Raw genomic sequence first — 18,687 nt, 5'->3', positions numbered from 1 at the left:
TACCTTATCAGCGGAGATTGAAACCCTAGATAAGGATACCATGTTATTGACCCTAGGATATATATAAAAGATGCTGTCTTATATATAAGACATGCTCAAAGAGACATTGGTCTACTGGGTTCTAGAGTCAACGCTATGTCGATTTCTGCTAGACGTGTCCTGTGGAACATGCAATGGACAGGTGATGCAGACTAAAAGAGGCATATGGAGGTTTTACCTTACAAGGGTGAGGAATTGTGTGGAGAAGGGCTCTCGGACCTGGTCTCCACAGCTATAGCTGGTAAATCTGATCTTTTGCCTTATATTCCCTCACAGCCTAAGAAAGCACGACATTATCAAATGCAGTCCTTTCGGTCGCAGAAAAACAAGAAAGTACGAGGAGCGTCCTTTCTTATCAGAGGTGAGGGTGCAGGGCACAGCTAGTTCCCAGGAACAGAAGTCCTCCCCGGCCTCTACTAAATCCACCGCATGACGCTGGGGCTCCGCTAAGGGAGTCCGCCCCAGTGGGAGCACGTCTTCGACTCTTCAGCCACATCTGAGTTCACTCACAGGTGGATCCCTGGGCAATAGAAATTGTTTCTCAGGATTACAAGCTGGAATTCGAAGAGGTGCCTCCTCGCCGGTTTTCTTTATCGGCCCTACCGGCTTCTCCCCAAGAAAGGGAGATAATATTAAATACAATTCACACATTGTATCTCCAACAGGTGGTGCTCAAGGTTCCCCTCCTTCAACAAGGAAGGGGATATTACTCAACCTTGGCTGTAGTCCCGAAACCGGTCGGTTCGGTCAGACCTATTTTAAAATTAAAATCTCTGAACCTATACTTGAAAAGGTTCAAATTCAAGGTGGAATCGCTCAGAGCGATCATCGCCAGCCTGGAAGGGGGGGGATTTTATGGTGTATCTAGACATAAAGGCTGCATACCTTCATGTTCCCATTTATCCACCCCATCAGGCGTACCTGAGAATTACGGTACAGTATTGTCATTACCAATTGCAGGGTAATTGGCGGAAATGATGGTGTTCCTACGCAAGCAAGGAGTCACAATTATCCCATACTTGGACGATCTCCTAATAAGGGCGAGATCAAAAGAGCAGTTGTTGAACAGCGTGTCACTTTCGCTGAAGGTGTCACAGCAACTCGGCTGGATTCTCAATATCCCGAAGTCACAGTTGGTTCCTATGACTCGTCTGCCCTTCTTGGGTATGATTCTGAATACGGACCAGAAATGGGTTTATCTTCCGATAGAGAAGGCCCAGGAACTAATGACTCTGGTAAAAAACCTATTAAAGCCAAAACAGGTGTCAGTGTACTCGGGTCCTGGGAAAGATGGTGGCATCTTACGGGGCCATTCCCTTCGGCAGGTTCCATGCGAGGACTTTCCAATGGGATCTACGGAACAAGTGGTCCGGATCACATCTATAGATGCATCAGTTAATCACCCTGTCCCCTAGGGCCAGGGTGTCTCTCCTACGGTGGCTGCAGAGTGCTCACCTTCTGCAGGGTCGCAGGTTCGCCATCCAGGACTGGATTCTGGTAGCCACGGACGCGAGCCTCCGAGGTGGGGGAGCAGTCACACAGGGAAGAAACTTCAAAGGTCTTTGGGTCAAGTCAAAAAACTTGTATTCAAATCAACATCCTGGAGCTGAGGGCCATATACAACGCCCTTCGGCAAGCGGAAACATTGCTTCGCGACCTACCGGTTCTGATCCAGTCAGACAACATCACCGCAGTGGCTCATGTAAACCGCCAAGGCGGCACAAAGAGCAGAGTGGAAATGGCAGAAGCCACCAGGATTCTCCGCTGGGCGGAATATCATGTAAGCGCATTTTCAGCAGTTCATTCCGGGAGTGGACAACTCAGAAGCAGACTTCCTCAGCAAACACGACCTGCATCCCAAAGAGGACTTCTTTAGGAAACCTTCGCACAGATTGCATGTCAGTGGGAACTGCCACAGATAGACATGATAGCGTCCCGCCTCAACAAGAAGCTACAGAGGTATTGCACCAGGTCAAGAGACCTTCAGGCAGTAGCTGTAGATGCCCTAGTGACACCGTGGGTGTTCCATTCGGTCTATGTATTTCCCCCTCTTCCTCTCATACCCAAGGTGTTGAGAATGGTAGGAGGGAGAGGAATGAGAACAATCCTCATTGTTCCAGATTGGCCACGAAGGACCTGGTATCTGGATCTGCAGGAAATGCTCACAGAAGATCAGTGGCTTCTTCCTCTAAGACAGGACCGGTTGCAACAGGGGCCATGACTATTCCAAGACTTACTGCGGCTGCGTTGGACGGCATGGCGGTTGAACGCCGGATCCTAGCGGATAAGGGTATTCCGGATGAGGTCATTGCTACGCTAATAAAGGCTAGGAAGGACATGACATCTAAACATTATCACCGTATATGGCAAAAATATGTTTCTTGGTGTGAGGCCAGGAATGCTCCTATGGAAGAATTCCATCTGGGCCGTTTCCTTCACTTCCTTCAAACTGGAGTGAATTTCGGCCTAAAATTAGGATCTATCAAGGTTCAGATTTCGGCCTTATCCATTTTCTTTCAAAATTGGTCTCTCTCCCTTAAGTACAAACTTTTGTGAAGGGAGTACTGCATATTCAGCCTCCTTTTGTACCTCCGGTGAAGCCTTGGGACCTTAACGTGGTGTTAAGTTTCATTACGTCACACTGGTTTGAACCACTTAAAATGGTGGAGTTGAAAAATCTCACTTGGAAGGTGGTCATGTTATTAGCCTTGGCTTCGGCTAGGCGAGTGTCGGAATTAGCGGCTTTATCACATAAAAGCCCCTATCTGGTTTTCCATATGGATAAAGCGGAATTGCGGACCCGTCCTCAATTCCTGCCAAAAGTGTTTTCATCCTTTCATATGAACTATTGTGGTGCCTGTGGCTACGCGTGACTTGGAGGATCCCGAGTCCCTTGATGTGGTCAGGGCTTTGAAAATTTACGTGGCCAGATCGGCTACAGTCAGAAAAACAGAAGCACTGTTTGTCATGTATGCAACCAACAAGATTGGTGTCCCTGCTTCAAAGTAGACTATTGCTCGCTGGATCTGTAACACGATTCAGCAGGCGCATTCTACGGCGGGATTGCCGTTACCTAAATCGGTCAAGGCCCATTCCACTAGGAAGGTGGGCTCTTCTTGGGAGGCTGCCAGAGGGGTCTCGGCATTACAGCTTTGCCGAGCTATTACTTGGTCGGGTTCAAACTCCTTTGCAAAGTTCTATAAGTTTGATACCCTGGCTGAGGAGGACCTCCTGTTTGCTCAATCGGTGCTGCAGAGTCATCCGCACTCTCCCGCCCGTTTGGGAGCTTTGGTATAATCCCCATGGTCCTTACGGAGTCCCCAGCATCCTCTAGGATGTAAGAGAAAATAAGATTTTAAACCTGCCGGTAAATCTTTTTCTCGTAGTCCGTAGAGGATGCTGGGCGCCCGCCCCAAGTGCGGACTACTTCTGCAAGACTTGTATATAGTTATTGTTTAAATAAGGGTTATTGTTATGAGCCACGGCTGTGGCTCATTCCTATGTTTCATTTTGGTTATGTATTTTATGTTATTCTTCTGTTTATGTTCCCTGTGGGTGTCATGGGGTGCTCGGAGCTCACCCTTAAGGAGAGGATACTGTTATGAACCACAGGTAGTGGTTCATTCCTATTTTATGTTTATAGTTCTCTTGCAGGCCAGGATTTCCTTTTGCTCTGGTTTAGAAGATATTTGTTTGCTGTCAGTGGTGAGTCTGTGTAATTGCAGCCTGTTTCCATGTGGTTGGTCTCACCTATCTGCTAATTGCATCTTGTCAGTTTGGAGTCATGCAACGGGGCAGCTGCACGACATAATTAATTAGGCCTCTCTGTTATATGCTGGCTGAGTGCAATTCACAGACGCTGGTGATATTTCTAGGTTTCCAGTCTTCCAGAGTGCTTGAGTTCTGAGCTTGTTCCTGCCAGTTCCTGAGCTCCTGTCTAGCAGTGTCTGTCTAGCTGCTTCCTGTGTTGATTCCTGTGTCAGTCCCTGTGTCGATTCCTGTGTCTGATCCCGTGTCCTGCCGTGAAGCGTTCCTGTCCAGAAGTCCTGTGGCTTTGCCTATGCCTGGTCGAGTTTCTGGCTTCTTGGTGTCCACCGGTCTGTCGTTTGGGATTCTGCCTGTCCTCCAGTTCTGAGAGTCTGTGTCGGCAGCATTGGGGGTTCCAGTCCGTTTGCCAGTATTTGTACCGGTTCCGTGAGTAACGGCTTTGCCGCGTCCGTCGGCCTATGCCGCTGTATTGCTTGGTTGTATCTGTCACTGGTGTTTTGCAGAGGGTTCTGCTTATGCTGTCACTGCCGGTACACAAAAGTATTGTGTCGGCGTGTGGTCAGCATTTCCTTTGTTGTTCTTTTCCTTTGGCGGCAAGCCGCACATACATTTAGTTTTAGCCTAGTTAGTAGCCCCTGGCTTTGGTTGTTTCAGTTAGAGGGCCCCTTGTTATTACCCTGTCTCAGTTCACGCTTTGTCTCTCTTTAAGACCTGAGAGGGCATCGGAGTTGGGCAGACCTAATCCGCCCTTCAAACGCGGCTGCCATGGGCCCAAGAAACCATAGTCCTGCAAGCGTGAATTGACAACATGGGTAAAACAACGGAGGTAGGGTGCCAGGGGCTATTCCCGTTCCATTTCACCAAATCCAGTATTACGTCCTGGTGCTCTGGACTCACTTCATAACATCTCCCTTGTTCTGAGCACCAGGAACCTAACATTATCACCAGCCATACCACAAAAAAGAAATAAAACTTTTTTATTTTTTGGCCCAGTCCAGTGTCTAGTCTAGAATCCAGTCCGGTGTTTAGAATCCAGTCCTGTCTAGAATTCAGTGTGCAGAATCCAGTCCGGTGTTTAGAATCCAGTCCTGTCTAGAACTCAGTGTGCAGAATCCAGTCCGGTGTTTAGAAATCCAGTCCCTTCTAGAACTCGGTGTGCAGAATCCAGTCCGGTATTTAAAAAAAAAAAAAAATCCAGTTTTGTTTTGTCTAGTTTAAAAATTTAGTCTTGCCTTGTCTAGTCTTGCCTTGTCTAGTCTTGCCTTGTCTTGTCTTGTCTAGTTTTAAATCCTCCTATGTCTACTATGCAAGCCCTGCAGGCATCTCTCTCAGCCCTGAACTCTGCTTTCAGTGCTTTGAAACCTGAGCGACTAGAAGTTTTGCAGCAATCCTTAAAGCAACTGCAAAACCTTCTGACTAACATCTTGCTCATCTTGCCAGAAGTCGTTGAGAGTACATCTATCTCTAAAGAGACTCTTGTTCACAGTATGGTGACAAGAGAATCCTCTGGTTTAATTGAAGAGAAAAGGTTTAAAAGTTTTCTGCGGCCCAGGCTCTCAGAAGAGGAGCGTCTGCGTCGCAGAAACTTAAACTTATGCCTATATTGTGGGGGTTTAGGCCACTATCTGCAGACCTGTGAGTTGCGCAAGCCAAAGTGTGGTGACAAGTCTTGCCCTCTGGCCAAGTTGAGTCAGGATACAAGACCTACTCCTGTCTCTACTGTGGTAGAGGTACTTGTCACACAACCCACACTAAAAAGCTCTCTGTCCTATAATTGGGGTCCTTGGGCAAGGGAGTCCCATTATAGGTTCAGGAATCAAAAGAGAATGTTTCTCTCCTCTCTTGATTTTCCTGTTCAAGCAGAGTTGCACACCCCTGGAGTGGTGCCCGATGCCCAGGGTCCTGGAGTGGTGCCCGATGCTCAGGGACCTGGAGTGGTGCCCGATGCCCAGGGTCCTGGAGTGGTGCCCGATGCCCAGGGTCCTGGAGTGGTGCCCGATGCCCAGGGTCCTGGAGTGGTGCCCGATGCCCAGGGTCCTGGAGTGGTGCCCGTTGCCCAGAGTGCTGGAGCGGTACCCAATGCCCAGAGTGCTGGAGCGATACCCGATGCCCAGAGTGCTGGAGCGGTACCCGAAGCCCAGAGTGCTGGAGCGGTACCCGATGCCCAGAGTGCTGGAGCGGTACCCGATGCCCAGAGTGCTGGAGCGGTACCCGATGCCCAGAGTGCTGGAGCGGTACCCGATGCCCAGAGTGCTGGAGCGATACCCGATGCTCTAGCTTATAGAGGGACATCAAATATTATAGCTCAGGTTTCCATACCAGAAGGGGTCTCAGAAGCTGTTACCCCAGGTAGGGACTTGAAAAGTGCAACCCCAGAAAGGGTATCTAAAACCATAGTTCTAGAAGGGAACTCGAGAAGCAAAACCCCAGAAGGGATCTTTAAAGTAATATCCCCAAGTGGGGTCTCGAGAGACGCAGCCTCAAAGAAGGGTCTAGAGGTCGCTTCCCCAGGAAAGAACTTAAGAGGCATAGCATTAGTGGAGGTTCTGAAGGTTATAGCTTCAGCAAAAGTCCCGGAAGTCATAGTCCCGGGAGGAGTTTCGATAATTATCGACTCAGAGAGGGAGGCCAATGACTCAAAAGAGAATGTTTCTCTCCTCTCTTGATTTTCCTGTTCAAGCAGAGTTGCACACCCCTGGAGTGGTGCCCGATGCCCAGGGTCCTGGAGTGGTGCCCGATGCTCAGGGACCTGGAGTGGTGCCCGATGCCCAGGGTCCTGGAGTGGTGCCCGATGCCCAGGGTCCTGGAGTGGTGCCCGATGCCCAGGGTCCTGGAGTGGTGCCCGATGCCCAGGGTCCTGGAGTGGTGCCCGTTGCCCAGAGTGCTGGAGCGGTACCCAATGCCCAGAGTGCTGGAGCGATACCCGATGCCCAGAGTGCTGGAGCGGTACCCGATGCCCAGAGTGCTGGAGCGGTACCCGATGCCCAGAGTGCTGGAGCGGTACCCGATGCCCAGAGTGCTGGAGCGGTACCCGATGCCCAGAGTGCTGGAGCGGTACCCGATGCCCAGAGTGCTGGAGCGATACCCGATGCTCTAGCTTATAGAGGGACATCAAATATTATAGCTCAGGTTTCCATACCAGAAGGGGTCTCAGAAGCTGTTACCCCAGGTAGGGACTTGAAAAGCGCAACCCCAGAAAGGGTATCTAAAACCATAGTTCTAGAAGGGAACTCGAGAAGCAAAACCCCAGAAGGGATCTTTAAAGTAATATCCCCAAGTGGGGTCTCGAGAGACGCAGCCTCAAAGAAGGGTCTAGAGGTCGCTTCCCCAGGAAAGAACTTAAGAGGCATAGCATTAGTGGAGGTTCTGAAGGTTATAGCTTCAGCAAAAGTCCCGGAAGTCATAGTCCCGGGAGGAGTTTCGATAATTATCGACTCAGAGAGGGAGGCCAATGACTCAGTCCCAGTGAGGAAAGCCGATGGCTCGGTCCCAATGAGGGAGGCCGATGGCTCGGTCCCAGTGGGGGAGGCCGACGGCTCGGTCCCAGTAAAAGAATCCGAGGTGCTGACCCCAGCGTGGTTCCCGAAGGTCACTGCCCCGGGTGGGGTTCAGAAAGTCACTGCCCCGGGTGGGGTTCAGAAAGTCACTGCCCCGGGTGGGGTTCAGAAAGTCACTGCCCCGGGTGGGGTTCAGAAAGTCACTGCCCCGAGGGGGTTCAGAGAGTCTCAGCCTCGAGTAAGGTCAATAGTGACCAGGTCCTAGCAAAGCACTCTAGTCAGTCAGATGGGAAGGAAACAGATCCTGACTCTGTTGATATCTCAACATCCATAATCTTTGATGGGGACTTAGTCCAATTTCTGGTGCTTTACAAACACTATTACATCATTATGTTATCTAGACCATTTCTGGGCATCACTTCAGAGAACCTTGTGCTCTATCTGATTTATTCCTTTAGAGGAGAGCCTTTTGAGTGGGCGACCAGCCTAATGAAAGCTGAAGATCCCATTCTTCAGGATCCCCCAGCATTCAGTGATGCAATTATTAAAAGATATGGTTCCAAAGAAATTGGTTCAGGTTTCTCTAGGTCACTCAACTTGTCTGCTGAGAGTTCACCGGATACTGTAGACTTGGCACAAGAGTCTCAACCCGTTGTTTTGACTGCAGGATGTGCTTTTCTCTCTTCTTCTAATAATAGTACTTTGCCTGAAAGTTCAGTTCCCAAGGGTAAGAAACCCATTTCTGATTTGAACACAGCCTTGCTGGGTGGTACCATCAGTTCAGACAATGTTTGGGGAATTACCTTGGTCAGACCTAAAGAGCTTTGTAAAAAGAAGAAGAAGAAGAAAAATAAATAATTATTGATTCTTGCCTTGATATAAGGAAAAAAAAAAAGAAAGAAAGTTTTTTTTCCCCCTTGTCTTGTGTCTAGCGGCCACCGTCAAGAGGGGGGCACCGTTACAAGCTGTTGCCACAGCTTGTTTCTGTTAGACCAGTGTGTCAGGTTTTTTTTGGTTTCCCTTGTTCTGGAAAGTCTGAATTTTGGGGTCCTTTGACCCCTCCTCAAGGGGGGGGGGGGTAATGTCATGAGCCACGGCTGTGGCTCATTCCTATGTTTCATTTTGGTTATGTATTTTATGTTATTCTTCTGTTTATGTTCCCCGTGGGTGTCATGGGGTGCTCGGAGCTCACCCTTAAGGAGAGGATACTGTTATGAACCACAGGTAGTGGTTCATTCCTATTTTATGTTTATAGTTCTCTTGCAGGCCAGGATTTCCTTTTGCTCTGGTTTAGAAGATATTTGTTTGCTGTCAGTGGTGAGTCTGTGTAATTGCAGCCTGTGTCTATGTGGTTGGTCTCACCTGTCTGCTAATTGCATCTTGTCAGTTTGGAGTCATGCAACAGGACAGCTGCACGACATAATTAATTAGGCCTCTCTGTTATATGCTGGCTGAGTGCAATTCACAGACGCTGGTGATATTTCTAGGTTTCCAGTCTTCCAGAGTGCTTGAGTTCTGAGCTTGTTCCTGCCAGTTCCTGAGCTCCTGTCTAGCAGTGTCTGTCTAGCTGCTTCCTGTGTCGATTCCTGTGTCAGTCCCTGTGTCGATTCCTGTGTCTGATCCCGTGTCCTGCCATGAAGCGTTCCTGTCCAGAAGTCCTGTGGCTTTGCCTATGCCTGGTCGAGTTTCTGGCTTCTTGGTGTCCACCGGTCTGTCGTTTGGGATTCTGCCTGTCCTCCAGTTCTGAGAGTCTGTGTCGGCAGCATTGGGGGTTCCAGTCCGTTTGCCAGTATTTGTACCGGTTCCGTGAGTAGCGGCTTTGCCGCGTCCGTCGGCCTAGGCCGCTGTATTCCTTGGTTGTATCTGTCACTGGTGTTTTGCAGAGGGTTCTGCTTATGCTGTCACCGCCGGTACACAAAAGTATTGTGTCGGCGTGTGGTCAGCATTTCCATTGTTGTTCTTTTCCTTTGGCGGCAAGCCGCACATACATTTAGTTTTAGCCTAGTTAGTAGCCCCTGGCTTTGGTTGTTTCAGTTAGAGGGCCCCTTGTTATTACCCTGTCTCAGTTCATGCTTTGTCTCTCTTTAAGACCTGAGGGGGCATCGGAGTTGGGCAGACCTAATCCGCCCTTCAAACGCGGCTGCCATGGGCCCAAGAAACCATAGTCCTGCAAGCGTGAATTGACAACACGGGTAAAACAACGGAGGTAGGGTGCCAGGGGCTATTCCCGTTCCATTTCACCAAATCCAGTATTACGTCCTGGTGCTCTGGACTCACTTCATAACATCTCCCTTGTTCTGAGCACCAGGAACCTAACAGTTATGTTATAGTCTCATCGGTCTTGGACTGATGCTATGTCATTTTCATACTGTTAACTGGATAGTATATCACAAGTTATACGGTGTGGTTGGTGTGGCTGGTATGAATCTTGCCCTTGGATTAACAAAGATCCTTTCCTCGTACTGTCCGTCTCCTCTGGGCACAGTTTCTCTAACTGAGGTCTGGAGGAGGGGCATAGAGGGAGGAGCCAGTGCACACCAGATCTAAAGTCTTTCTTTAAGTGCCCATGTCTCCTGCGGAGCCCGTCTATCCCCATGGTCCTTACAGACTCCCCAGCATCCTCTACGGACTACGAGAAAAAGATTTACCAGTATGTTTAAAATCTTAATATATATATATATATATATATATATATATATACACGCATACATCATACATACATGTACGGACCCTCCCACACACACTAAAATCCTGCGTTTGCCACTGCAGGGTGTAGTTTAGGGTTGAGTATGCAGGGTGCTGCAGGAGGGGATGGTTAGGATTAAGCTGTGGGAGGGGTGGATTAGGGTAAGGGTTAAATACCTTTTCACTGTATGGATGGCCATTACTAATGTGTTTTCCATCAATGGTTGCTGATATTAGAGTTTATAGTATATGCGCCTCAGGTTCCCGAATCCCAGCTGGCTCTGTACAATGGGGGTAATTCTGAGTTGATCGCAGCAGCAAGTTTGTTAGCAATTGGGCAAAACCATGTGCACTGCAGGGGGGGCAGATATAACATTTGCAGAGAGAGTTAGATTTGGGTGGGTTATTTTGTTTCTGTGCAGGGTAAATAATGGCTGCTTTATTTTTACACTGCAATTTAGATTTCAGGTTGAACACGCCACACCCAAATCTAACTCTCTCTGCACATGTTATATCTGTTCCCCCTGCAGTGCACATGGTTTTGCCCAACTGCTAACAAATTTAATGCTGCGATCAAGTCAGAATTAGGCCCAATGGTGGTCATTCCGAGTTGTTCGCTCGGTAATTTTCTTCGCATCGCAGCGATTTTCCGCTAACTGCGCATGCGCAATGTTCGCACTGCGACTGCGCCAAGTAAATTTGCTATGCAGTTAGGTATTTTACTCACGGCATTACGAGGTTTTTTCTTCGTTCTGGTGATCGGAATGTGATTGACAGGAAGTGGGTGTTTCTGGGCGGAAACTGGCCGTTTTATGGGAGTGTTTGAAAAAACGCTACCGTTTCTGGGAAAAACGCGGGAGTGGCTGGAGAAACGGAGGAGTGTCTGGGCGAACGCTGGGTGTGTTTGTGACGTCAAACCAGGAACGACAAGCACTGAACTGATCGCACTGGCAGAGTAAGTCTCGAGCTACTCAGAAACTGCACAGAGAAGTCTTTTCGCAATATTGCGAATCTTTCGTTCGCAATTTTGATAAGCTAAGATTCACTCCCAGTAGGCGGCGGCTTAGCGTGTGCAAAGCTGCTAAAAGCAGCTTGCGAGCGAACAACTCGGAATGAGGGCCAATGAGAGATAATCTGTGAGACTGGAGGGACTGGGCAAGGCTGCAGCAGTAGGCAGGCTGGTTGTGTATGTTGTGTTAGTTTTACTTTTTTTTTTTACTCTTATGCAAACAACTGCCTCTTCTAATAGACTGTCTTAGTATGGGTCCTTGCATTTGCTGTATACATACAATACTAGCTGAATACCCGTGCTTCGCTACAGAATTTCAAGTATAATCACAAAGAGATGAAAAGTCATACTTGCCTACTCTCCCGGAATGGCCTGGAGGCTCCCGAAAATCGGGTGACCCTCCCGGCCCCCCGGAAGAGCAGGCAAGTCTCCCGATTCGTGGGGGTTCCCCCTGCTCGTCCGCCCACTTAGTGTGTAAAGTGGGCGGTCCGGGCAGTCGATGACGCGATTCTTGCTGAATCGCGTCATCATAGCCACGCCCCCTGCAGTGTAATGCCGGTGATCGCGGCATTACAGAGTGGGGGGCGTGGCTTAAAGGAGGTGTCATCATGACCCCACCCTTGCTCCGCCCCCACCCGCCATTGCTCCGCCCCCATCCCGCCTCCGGCCCACCCCTCCTCTTCATCACAGCCTCCCCCGCCCGCCCTGTGAGCCGACCTGGCTGCTCTCTCCCGCAGAGAGCAGCCAGAATGTCGGTAACTATGTGAAAAGTGCTGGAATTTAAGCAAATTTAATACTACTTTTAAAATAGGCTCACTTGTGGTAGGATGTTGTTGAGAATTGATAGCATCAAAGTGCCTCTCCATGAAACCGCCCGAGAACACACCAACACAACAAACTGATTTTATTGTACGGGAATCTGTAGTCTCTGTGTCTTATCTTCTGGACAACGGGATATACCTACAGTTAACTGGTTAGTTTATCACAGAAGATCAGCAATTAGACTTACAACAGGACATGCTCCGCCCGCCGCTGCCAATCTTTGTCAGGCCGCACCTTCGGGCAGGCCTTCCCTGGATTGATGCTGTCAAAAGGCTAGCTCTGAGGAGAATAATCTGCCTCCTTCTCTGCCCCGTCCTGCCTCTGATGCTGCCCTGCTCAGTACTGTAAATGCCGGGACGACCGGCCAAGCTATGTCTGTTGTATGTTAAATATGTAAGGTTTGCAGGGATAGGCTGACTCTATTCCAAAGGGCCCTAGGTCTCCTTGCTTAGCTTCTCGCTCTCGCTATCTTTAGGGCTTCTCTTTTGAGGTAAAAAGGGAAATATTTTTGCACAACACTTAAGGTCACTGGGAGAGCTGTCGGTACCCTTTACACAGCAGATGAGCAGTTGCTGACTATCAAGCTTTCCTTTAATGCATTTAAGAGTCAAAATATCTATCATTTACCATACCTCCCAACTTTAGCCACTTGTAAAGAGGGACACACGCGCGGCGAAGCCGCGCGCGTTCCCAAAAGGGGTGTGGCCTATGGGAAGGGGGCGTGGCCTCACGGGAGGACCCGCAATCGCGAGCCACGCCCCCGATTTAGTCATTGAGGGGGCATGCCCAGCGCTCCGTGAGCTGCTGGCATGCCCTCTCTCCCTCTGTCTGCACTGAATAGACGCTGTGCGCATGCGCACAGCGTCTATTCATCGTGTGATACCCACCAAAGGGAATCACACTTGTATTAAAATAGGGTCTTAGATGTACTGCCCCATGCTCAAATTTCTAAGCAGCCCCAACAACTAGTCAACAGGTCAGGAGCAGGTCACATGACCAGGGACAGTTGGAGGGATGACAGTTGGTCAGGACACAGTCTGAGGTAGCTGTGAGAGTGGAGGGCATCTCTGACAGTGGAAAATTCCAGTCAGAAAATGGAGGTGCCACTGAGAGCAGCTGTGTGTGAGAGCCACTCAGTAAAAGTCTAAAAAGAGCTACACAGACAGCAGGACTAGGTTAGTGAAAGCCGCATGTCGCACAGCCTGTCATGATTGTTCCTACACCAGTTTAAACCAGTAGGCATGGTCAAGCAATAGAGCGCTGCATAGGAACTCTCTCCCAGGTCCCTGTACTGAACTGGCCATATAGCACTCTCCTATGGACAGCTATAGCTTCATCCCACGTAACAGAGGCAAAGAGTTTTTGAGCTGCATCATACTACTTCAGTATCCCCGATTATTGGAAAATGATAACCCTTCTACGGACAGCTAACACAGTGTTATAAAGCGACAGAATAGTTGCACAGCGGTAGAAAGAGGTATACAAAGTATCAGCTGCAAGGCTTGAGTCAGCAAGAGCGGCTACAGACTAGGTACAAGGACAAGCTAACGGACTCACCGGCACAGAGTAATCTTCCCTCAGAATCAGCACTAACCCGTAGGGTGGACCGCATGCCAGTCGGGAACAATTAATTTCTGTACTCGGATTTGCCTGATAAGGTTAGCCGTTAACCAACAGATTAAGTCCCCTGTTGAACTGTGGTGTAACACCTCCACGCTGAGTCTACTACTCACCTCCCCGACTCTCACAGTGACTTGCCACATTTCTAGATATAGACCGTGGAACTAGTCAGGATAAGGTACCCATTGTGCACCAATGCTACATTGATCAGCTGAACTTTAAGGGTGAACTAGTTGGGTTATACACGGTACCGTGCAGTGCAAAGGTAACTGAAATTGTACTGATTGTGTAATAACGTGCAGTGTAATAAAAAGTTCATTATTTCGCAGTGTGAAGTCGATTGTCCCAGACACCAGTTGGGAATTTAGTATTGTAGAAAGGGGTCGGACATACCGCCTGGATACCGTACCTACCTAGGCAGGTGTCACATTTGGCGTTACACGAACAGGATACGAACACAACATGTCATCTGATGAACAAGCTACAGGGGCGTCAAATACTCATTCAACAATGTCCAGCATAAATCCAATTACATTGCCCTATTACTTTGGGGCCCAATGGCTTCCAACATATAATGGAGATGTCGAAGGTTCTGAAGGGAACACCTTAACAAACTTTAAAAACAAAATGAAATCAATGTTCCGCTTATACCCACTGAGTAAACAACAGCAAGTGGAGATCCTGATAGGGCAGCTGAAAGGCACAGCTCTGAGAGAGGTGACTTCCTGGCCAGCTGAAGAAAGACAAACTGTAGGTCTTATCCTGAACAGATTAGCTACCACATTTGATAAGAGAACTTTGTCTGATCTTAAGGTGGCCTTTTACTCAAGAAAGCAGCAGAAAGGAGAAACACTGCGTGACTTTGCACTCAGTTTACAGGAGTCACTTCGAGCACTACAGGCCATCGATCCAGCAGAAATTCGACCAACAGATGAAATATTGATTAATCGGTTTATAGAGGGTTCCCATGGTGAGATAGTGAAGGCGTATTTACGCCTCCTTCAGCTACAGTTACCAACTAGTTCATTTTTATGTTTCAAAGAAGCTGCCATTAAAGTGGTAGGGACATTACAGAGGCAAGAAATGTCCTGTCCTGATATGTTGGGGTACAAAGAGAAGAAATACCCTCCAGAGAGCACAATGCAGGAAATCATAGATCTGCACACACAGGAAGAAGCTGCTGTACAGGGTGCTCAGACGTCAAGGACTGATCTATTAAGTATGATAGGGGTGCAAGTCGCTGAACTGACCCATGGAATAACTGAAATGTCACAACAATTGTTGTATTTCATGCAGCAACAAGAAAAGTATAGAGGAGAGACAAACTGGAGCATTGATGAAGGACAGCCCAGTGATGTAAACCTTCATCCTGTTGTCCAGAATGATATTGAAGTTGTTGCAATGCCAGCTAGAGATTCAGAGTCTGAAGTTAGTGATAGAAAAGTTATGGGGAAAGTTGTTTGGTTTAATGTGCAATATGGCTATGGCTTTATAAATCGGCATGACACCAAGGAAAAATTATTTGTACATTATACTGCCATAAAGAAGAACAACCCCAATAAGTATTTCCGAAGCCTGGATAGAGGAGAAACAGTTGAGTTTGATGTTGTGAATGGAGAAAAAGGTCTGCAGGCAGCTAATGTAACTGGTCCTGGTGGTGTTCCAGTGCAAGGCAGCAAACATGCAGCAAATCACCAGCATTATTGGCACTATTCACATCGCAAAGGTCCTCTCCATGACTATCAGCAAAGCTACCAATACAGTAAAGGTGGAGAGGAGCGTGAAGAAGCAGAAAATGTGTCAGAAAATGCAAATCAACCACAGCCTGATTGGACAAATCACTACCCACAATACTGTCCAAGGAGACCATATGGACGCAGACAACAATCTCCTGATGTTCAAAGTCAGAGTGAATTATTGCAAAGAACAGCTGATCATGATTTTGAAGAACAAAGAAAATGGATGCATCAAAACCTGCAAAAAGTTATCAGACCACAACTTCCTCAAGAGCCACTATATCAGGGTAGACCCAGAATGGATGACACCCATTCAATTGCGGTCCGCCAATGTCAATCAAGGGTGTGTGCTACAGATTGTCCAGAAGATACTGAAAGAGTTACCGACTCAGCCATAGCAGAGAGGTTGGGGTTCCCTGAACAGAATTGCCTGGATTCTGTCATGCAAAGGTTGAATTCTACTCTTCCAGAGGAATCATATAATGTAGTGAAAGAGCCCTCAATTTCTGTTCCTTCAGAGCATAAATTCACAAACAATGAATATACTGACATGAGCTCCAGTGAGATAGCATTAATTATGCAGTAGGTTTTGAGAAAATCAGCAAGGAGGAACATACAGTAGGTGCTCCATTTATTCAGCATAGATATTAGTCTGAGAATAGACGTTTAGAAAAGGTATTGTTCTTACCTCATGTTCAAAAGTTGAATAGCTAAATTGTTTTCCTTGTACAAAAATGTGAGATTGTTCTTTATTGGACTTTAAATATTGCCTGTTGCGTGAGGACACGCAAAATTCAAGTGGGGTTGTATGTGATACCCACCAAAGGGAATCACACTTGTATTAAAATAGGGTCTTAGATGTACTGCCCCATGCTCAAATTTCTAAGCAGCCCCAACAACTAGTCAACAGGTCAGGAGCAGGTCACATGACCAGGGACAGTTGGAGGGATGACAGTTGGTCAGGACACAGTCTGAGGTAGCTGTGAGAGTGGAGGGCATCTCTGACAGTGGAAAATTCCAGTCAGAAAATGGAGGTGCCACTGAGAGCAGCTGTGTGTGAGAGCCACTCAGTAAAAGTCTAAAAAGAGCTACACAGACAGCAGGACTAGGTTAGTGAAAGCCGCATGTCGCACAGCCTGTCATGATTGTTCCTACACCAGTTTAAACCAGTAGGCATGGTCAAGCAATAGAGCGCTGCATAGGAACTCTCTCCCAGGTCCCTGTACTGAACTGGCCATATAGCACTCTCCTATGGACAGCTATAGCTTCATCCCACGTAACAGAGGCAAAGAGTTTTTGAGCTGCATCATACTACTTCAGTATCCCCGATTATTGGAACATGATAACCCTTCTACGGACAGCTAACACAGTGTTATAAAGCGACAGAATAGTTGCACAGCGGTAGAAAGAGGTATACAAAGTATCAGCTGCAAGGCTTGAGTCAGCAAGAGCGGCTACAGACTAGGTACAAGGACAAGCTAACGGACTCACCGGCACAGAGTAATCTTCCCTCAGAATCAGCACTAACCCGTAGGGTGGACCGCATGCCAGTCGGGAACAATTAATTTCTGTACTCGGATTTGCCTGATAAGGTTAGCCGTTAACCAACAGATTAAGTCCCCTGTTGAACTGTGGTGTAACACCTCCACGCTGAGTCTACTACTCACCTCCCCGACTCTCACAGTGACTTGTCACATTTCTAGATATAGACCGTGGAACTAGTCAGGATAAGGTACCCATTGTGCACCAATGCTACATTGATCAGCTGAACTTTAAGGGTGAACTAGTTGGGTTATACACGGTACCGTGCAGGGCAAAGGTAACTGAAATTGTACTGATTGTGTAATAACGTGCAGTGTAATAAAAAGTTCATTATTTCGCAGTGTGAAGTCGATTGTCCCAGACACCAGTTGGGAATTTAGTATTGTAGAAAGGGGTCGGACATACCGCCTGGATACCGTACCTACCTAGGCAGGTGTCACATTCGCTGCTCTGCTAAGCAGAGCAGCGCGTGCAGGAGCCTCCCAACTGCCCCCCCCCCCCCCACCGCGGGACACTGCGGCCCGCGGGTGGGACAGCGGGACAGTCCCCAAAAAACGGGACTGTCCCGCGAAAATCGGGACAGTTGGGAGGTATGATTTACTCCTATTGCTTTCTGAGAGGTTCAGCAATGTTTAGTTCAAGTGACAGGTTAACCTCTGATTATTGAGATACTATCCTCTCCTGACTGGAAATAGGTTGGTTCAGTACTTATATCTGAAATCTATATATATAAAAGGCAAATACCACTGACCCATCACAAAATCTCCTGAACCATAAGGCTGGACTTCCTTGCAGAGCAGTCCATTATTCAAATAGGGGAGCCACACCCAGCGATGTTTGACGTTGTTTAGGGGTGGCAGTTGATGTGGCTTCCCTATTTGAATAATTGACTGCTCTGCAACTGCCACTGGTAAGTAAGTTCAGGAACAGAGAATATTGTCCTCCCACCTTAGCGACTTGGTATCGTCGGCACCTTACATTCTTTATAGCCCCGGCTGGGTAGGCTGTCCTAAATCTCCTCTGAGGGCTGAATTCCCAATAATCATCTCACCACTTTTAACCCCTTTGTGGGTGTAATTTTGAAAATCCCTTCTTAGTGGATGTCTACGTAACAAACGCAAGCTACTATCCAAATTTCAAGATCCTAGTCCTTATGGCTCAGGAGATTTTGTGATGAGTCAGTGGTATTTGCCTTGCATATACATATATATCAATATATATTTCTCTAACGTCCTAAGTGGATGCTGGGGACTCCGTAAGGACCATGGGGATTAGCGGCTCCGCAGGAGACTGGGCACAACTAAAGAAAGCTTTAGGACTACCTGGTGTGCACTGGCTCCTCCCACTAAGACCCTCCTCCAGACCTCAGTTAGATTCTTGTGCCCGGCTGAGCTGGATGCACACTAGGGGCTCTCCTGAGCTCCTAGAAAGAAAGTATATTTAGGTTTTTTATTTTACAGTGAGATCTGCTGGCAACAGACTCACTGCAGCGAGGGACTAAGGGGAGAAGAAGCGAACCTACCTAACTGGTGGTAGTTTGGGCTTCTTAGGCTACTGGACACCATTAGCTCCAGAGGGATCGACGAGCAGGACCCGACCTTGGTGTTCGTTCCCGGAGCCGCGCCGCCGTCCCCCTTACAGAGCCAGAAGCATGAAGAGTCCGGAAAATCGGCGGCAGAAGACTTCTGTCTTCACCAAGGTAGCGCACAGCACTGCAGCTGTGCGCCATTGCTCCTCATGTACACCTCACAATCCGGTCACTGATGGTTGCAGGGCGCTGGGGGGGGCGCCCTGAGGGCAATATATGACACCTTGGCTGGCAAATCTACATCATATATAGTCCTAGAGGCTATATAGATGTAAATTTACCCCTGCCAGTATTCCAGAAAAAGCGGGAGAAAGTCCGCCGAAAAAGGTGCAGGGCTTCTCCCTCAGCACACTGGCGCCATTTTCTCTTCACAGTGCAGCT

At 48.2% G+C, this 18,687-nt stretch overlaps 1 protein-coding gene across 1 annotated transcript; it reads left to right on the top strand.

Moving 5' to 3' along the window:
* Positions 1 to 12,702: 12,702 nt before the first annotated feature.
* On the top strand, positions 12,703 to 17,102 carry LOC134910446 (uncharacterized). The gene is made up of 2 exons (XM_063918485.1): positions 12,703 to 12,995; positions 13,770 to 17,102. Exon 2 carries the CDS (start codon positions 13,903 to 13,905, stop codon positions 15,760 to 15,762), a length of 1,860 nt encoding a protein of 619 aa, XP_063774555.1. The 5' UTR covers positions 12,703 to 12,995; positions 13,770 to 13,902; the 3' UTR covers positions 15,763 to 17,102.
* Positions 17,103 to 18,687: the final 1,585 nt, after the last annotated feature.

This window comes from Pseudophryne corroboree, chromosome 4, assembly GCF_028390025.1.
Source record: "Pseudophryne corroboree isolate aPseCor3 chromosome 4, aPseCor3.hap2, whole genome shotgun sequence".
NCBI classification, from domain to species: Eukaryota; Metazoa; Chordata; class Amphibia; order Anura; family Myobatrachidae; genus Pseudophryne; species Pseudophryne corroboree.
Note: the sequence above shows the minus strand (reverse complement) of the source record. Positions and strands in the feature narration are given on the sequence as shown.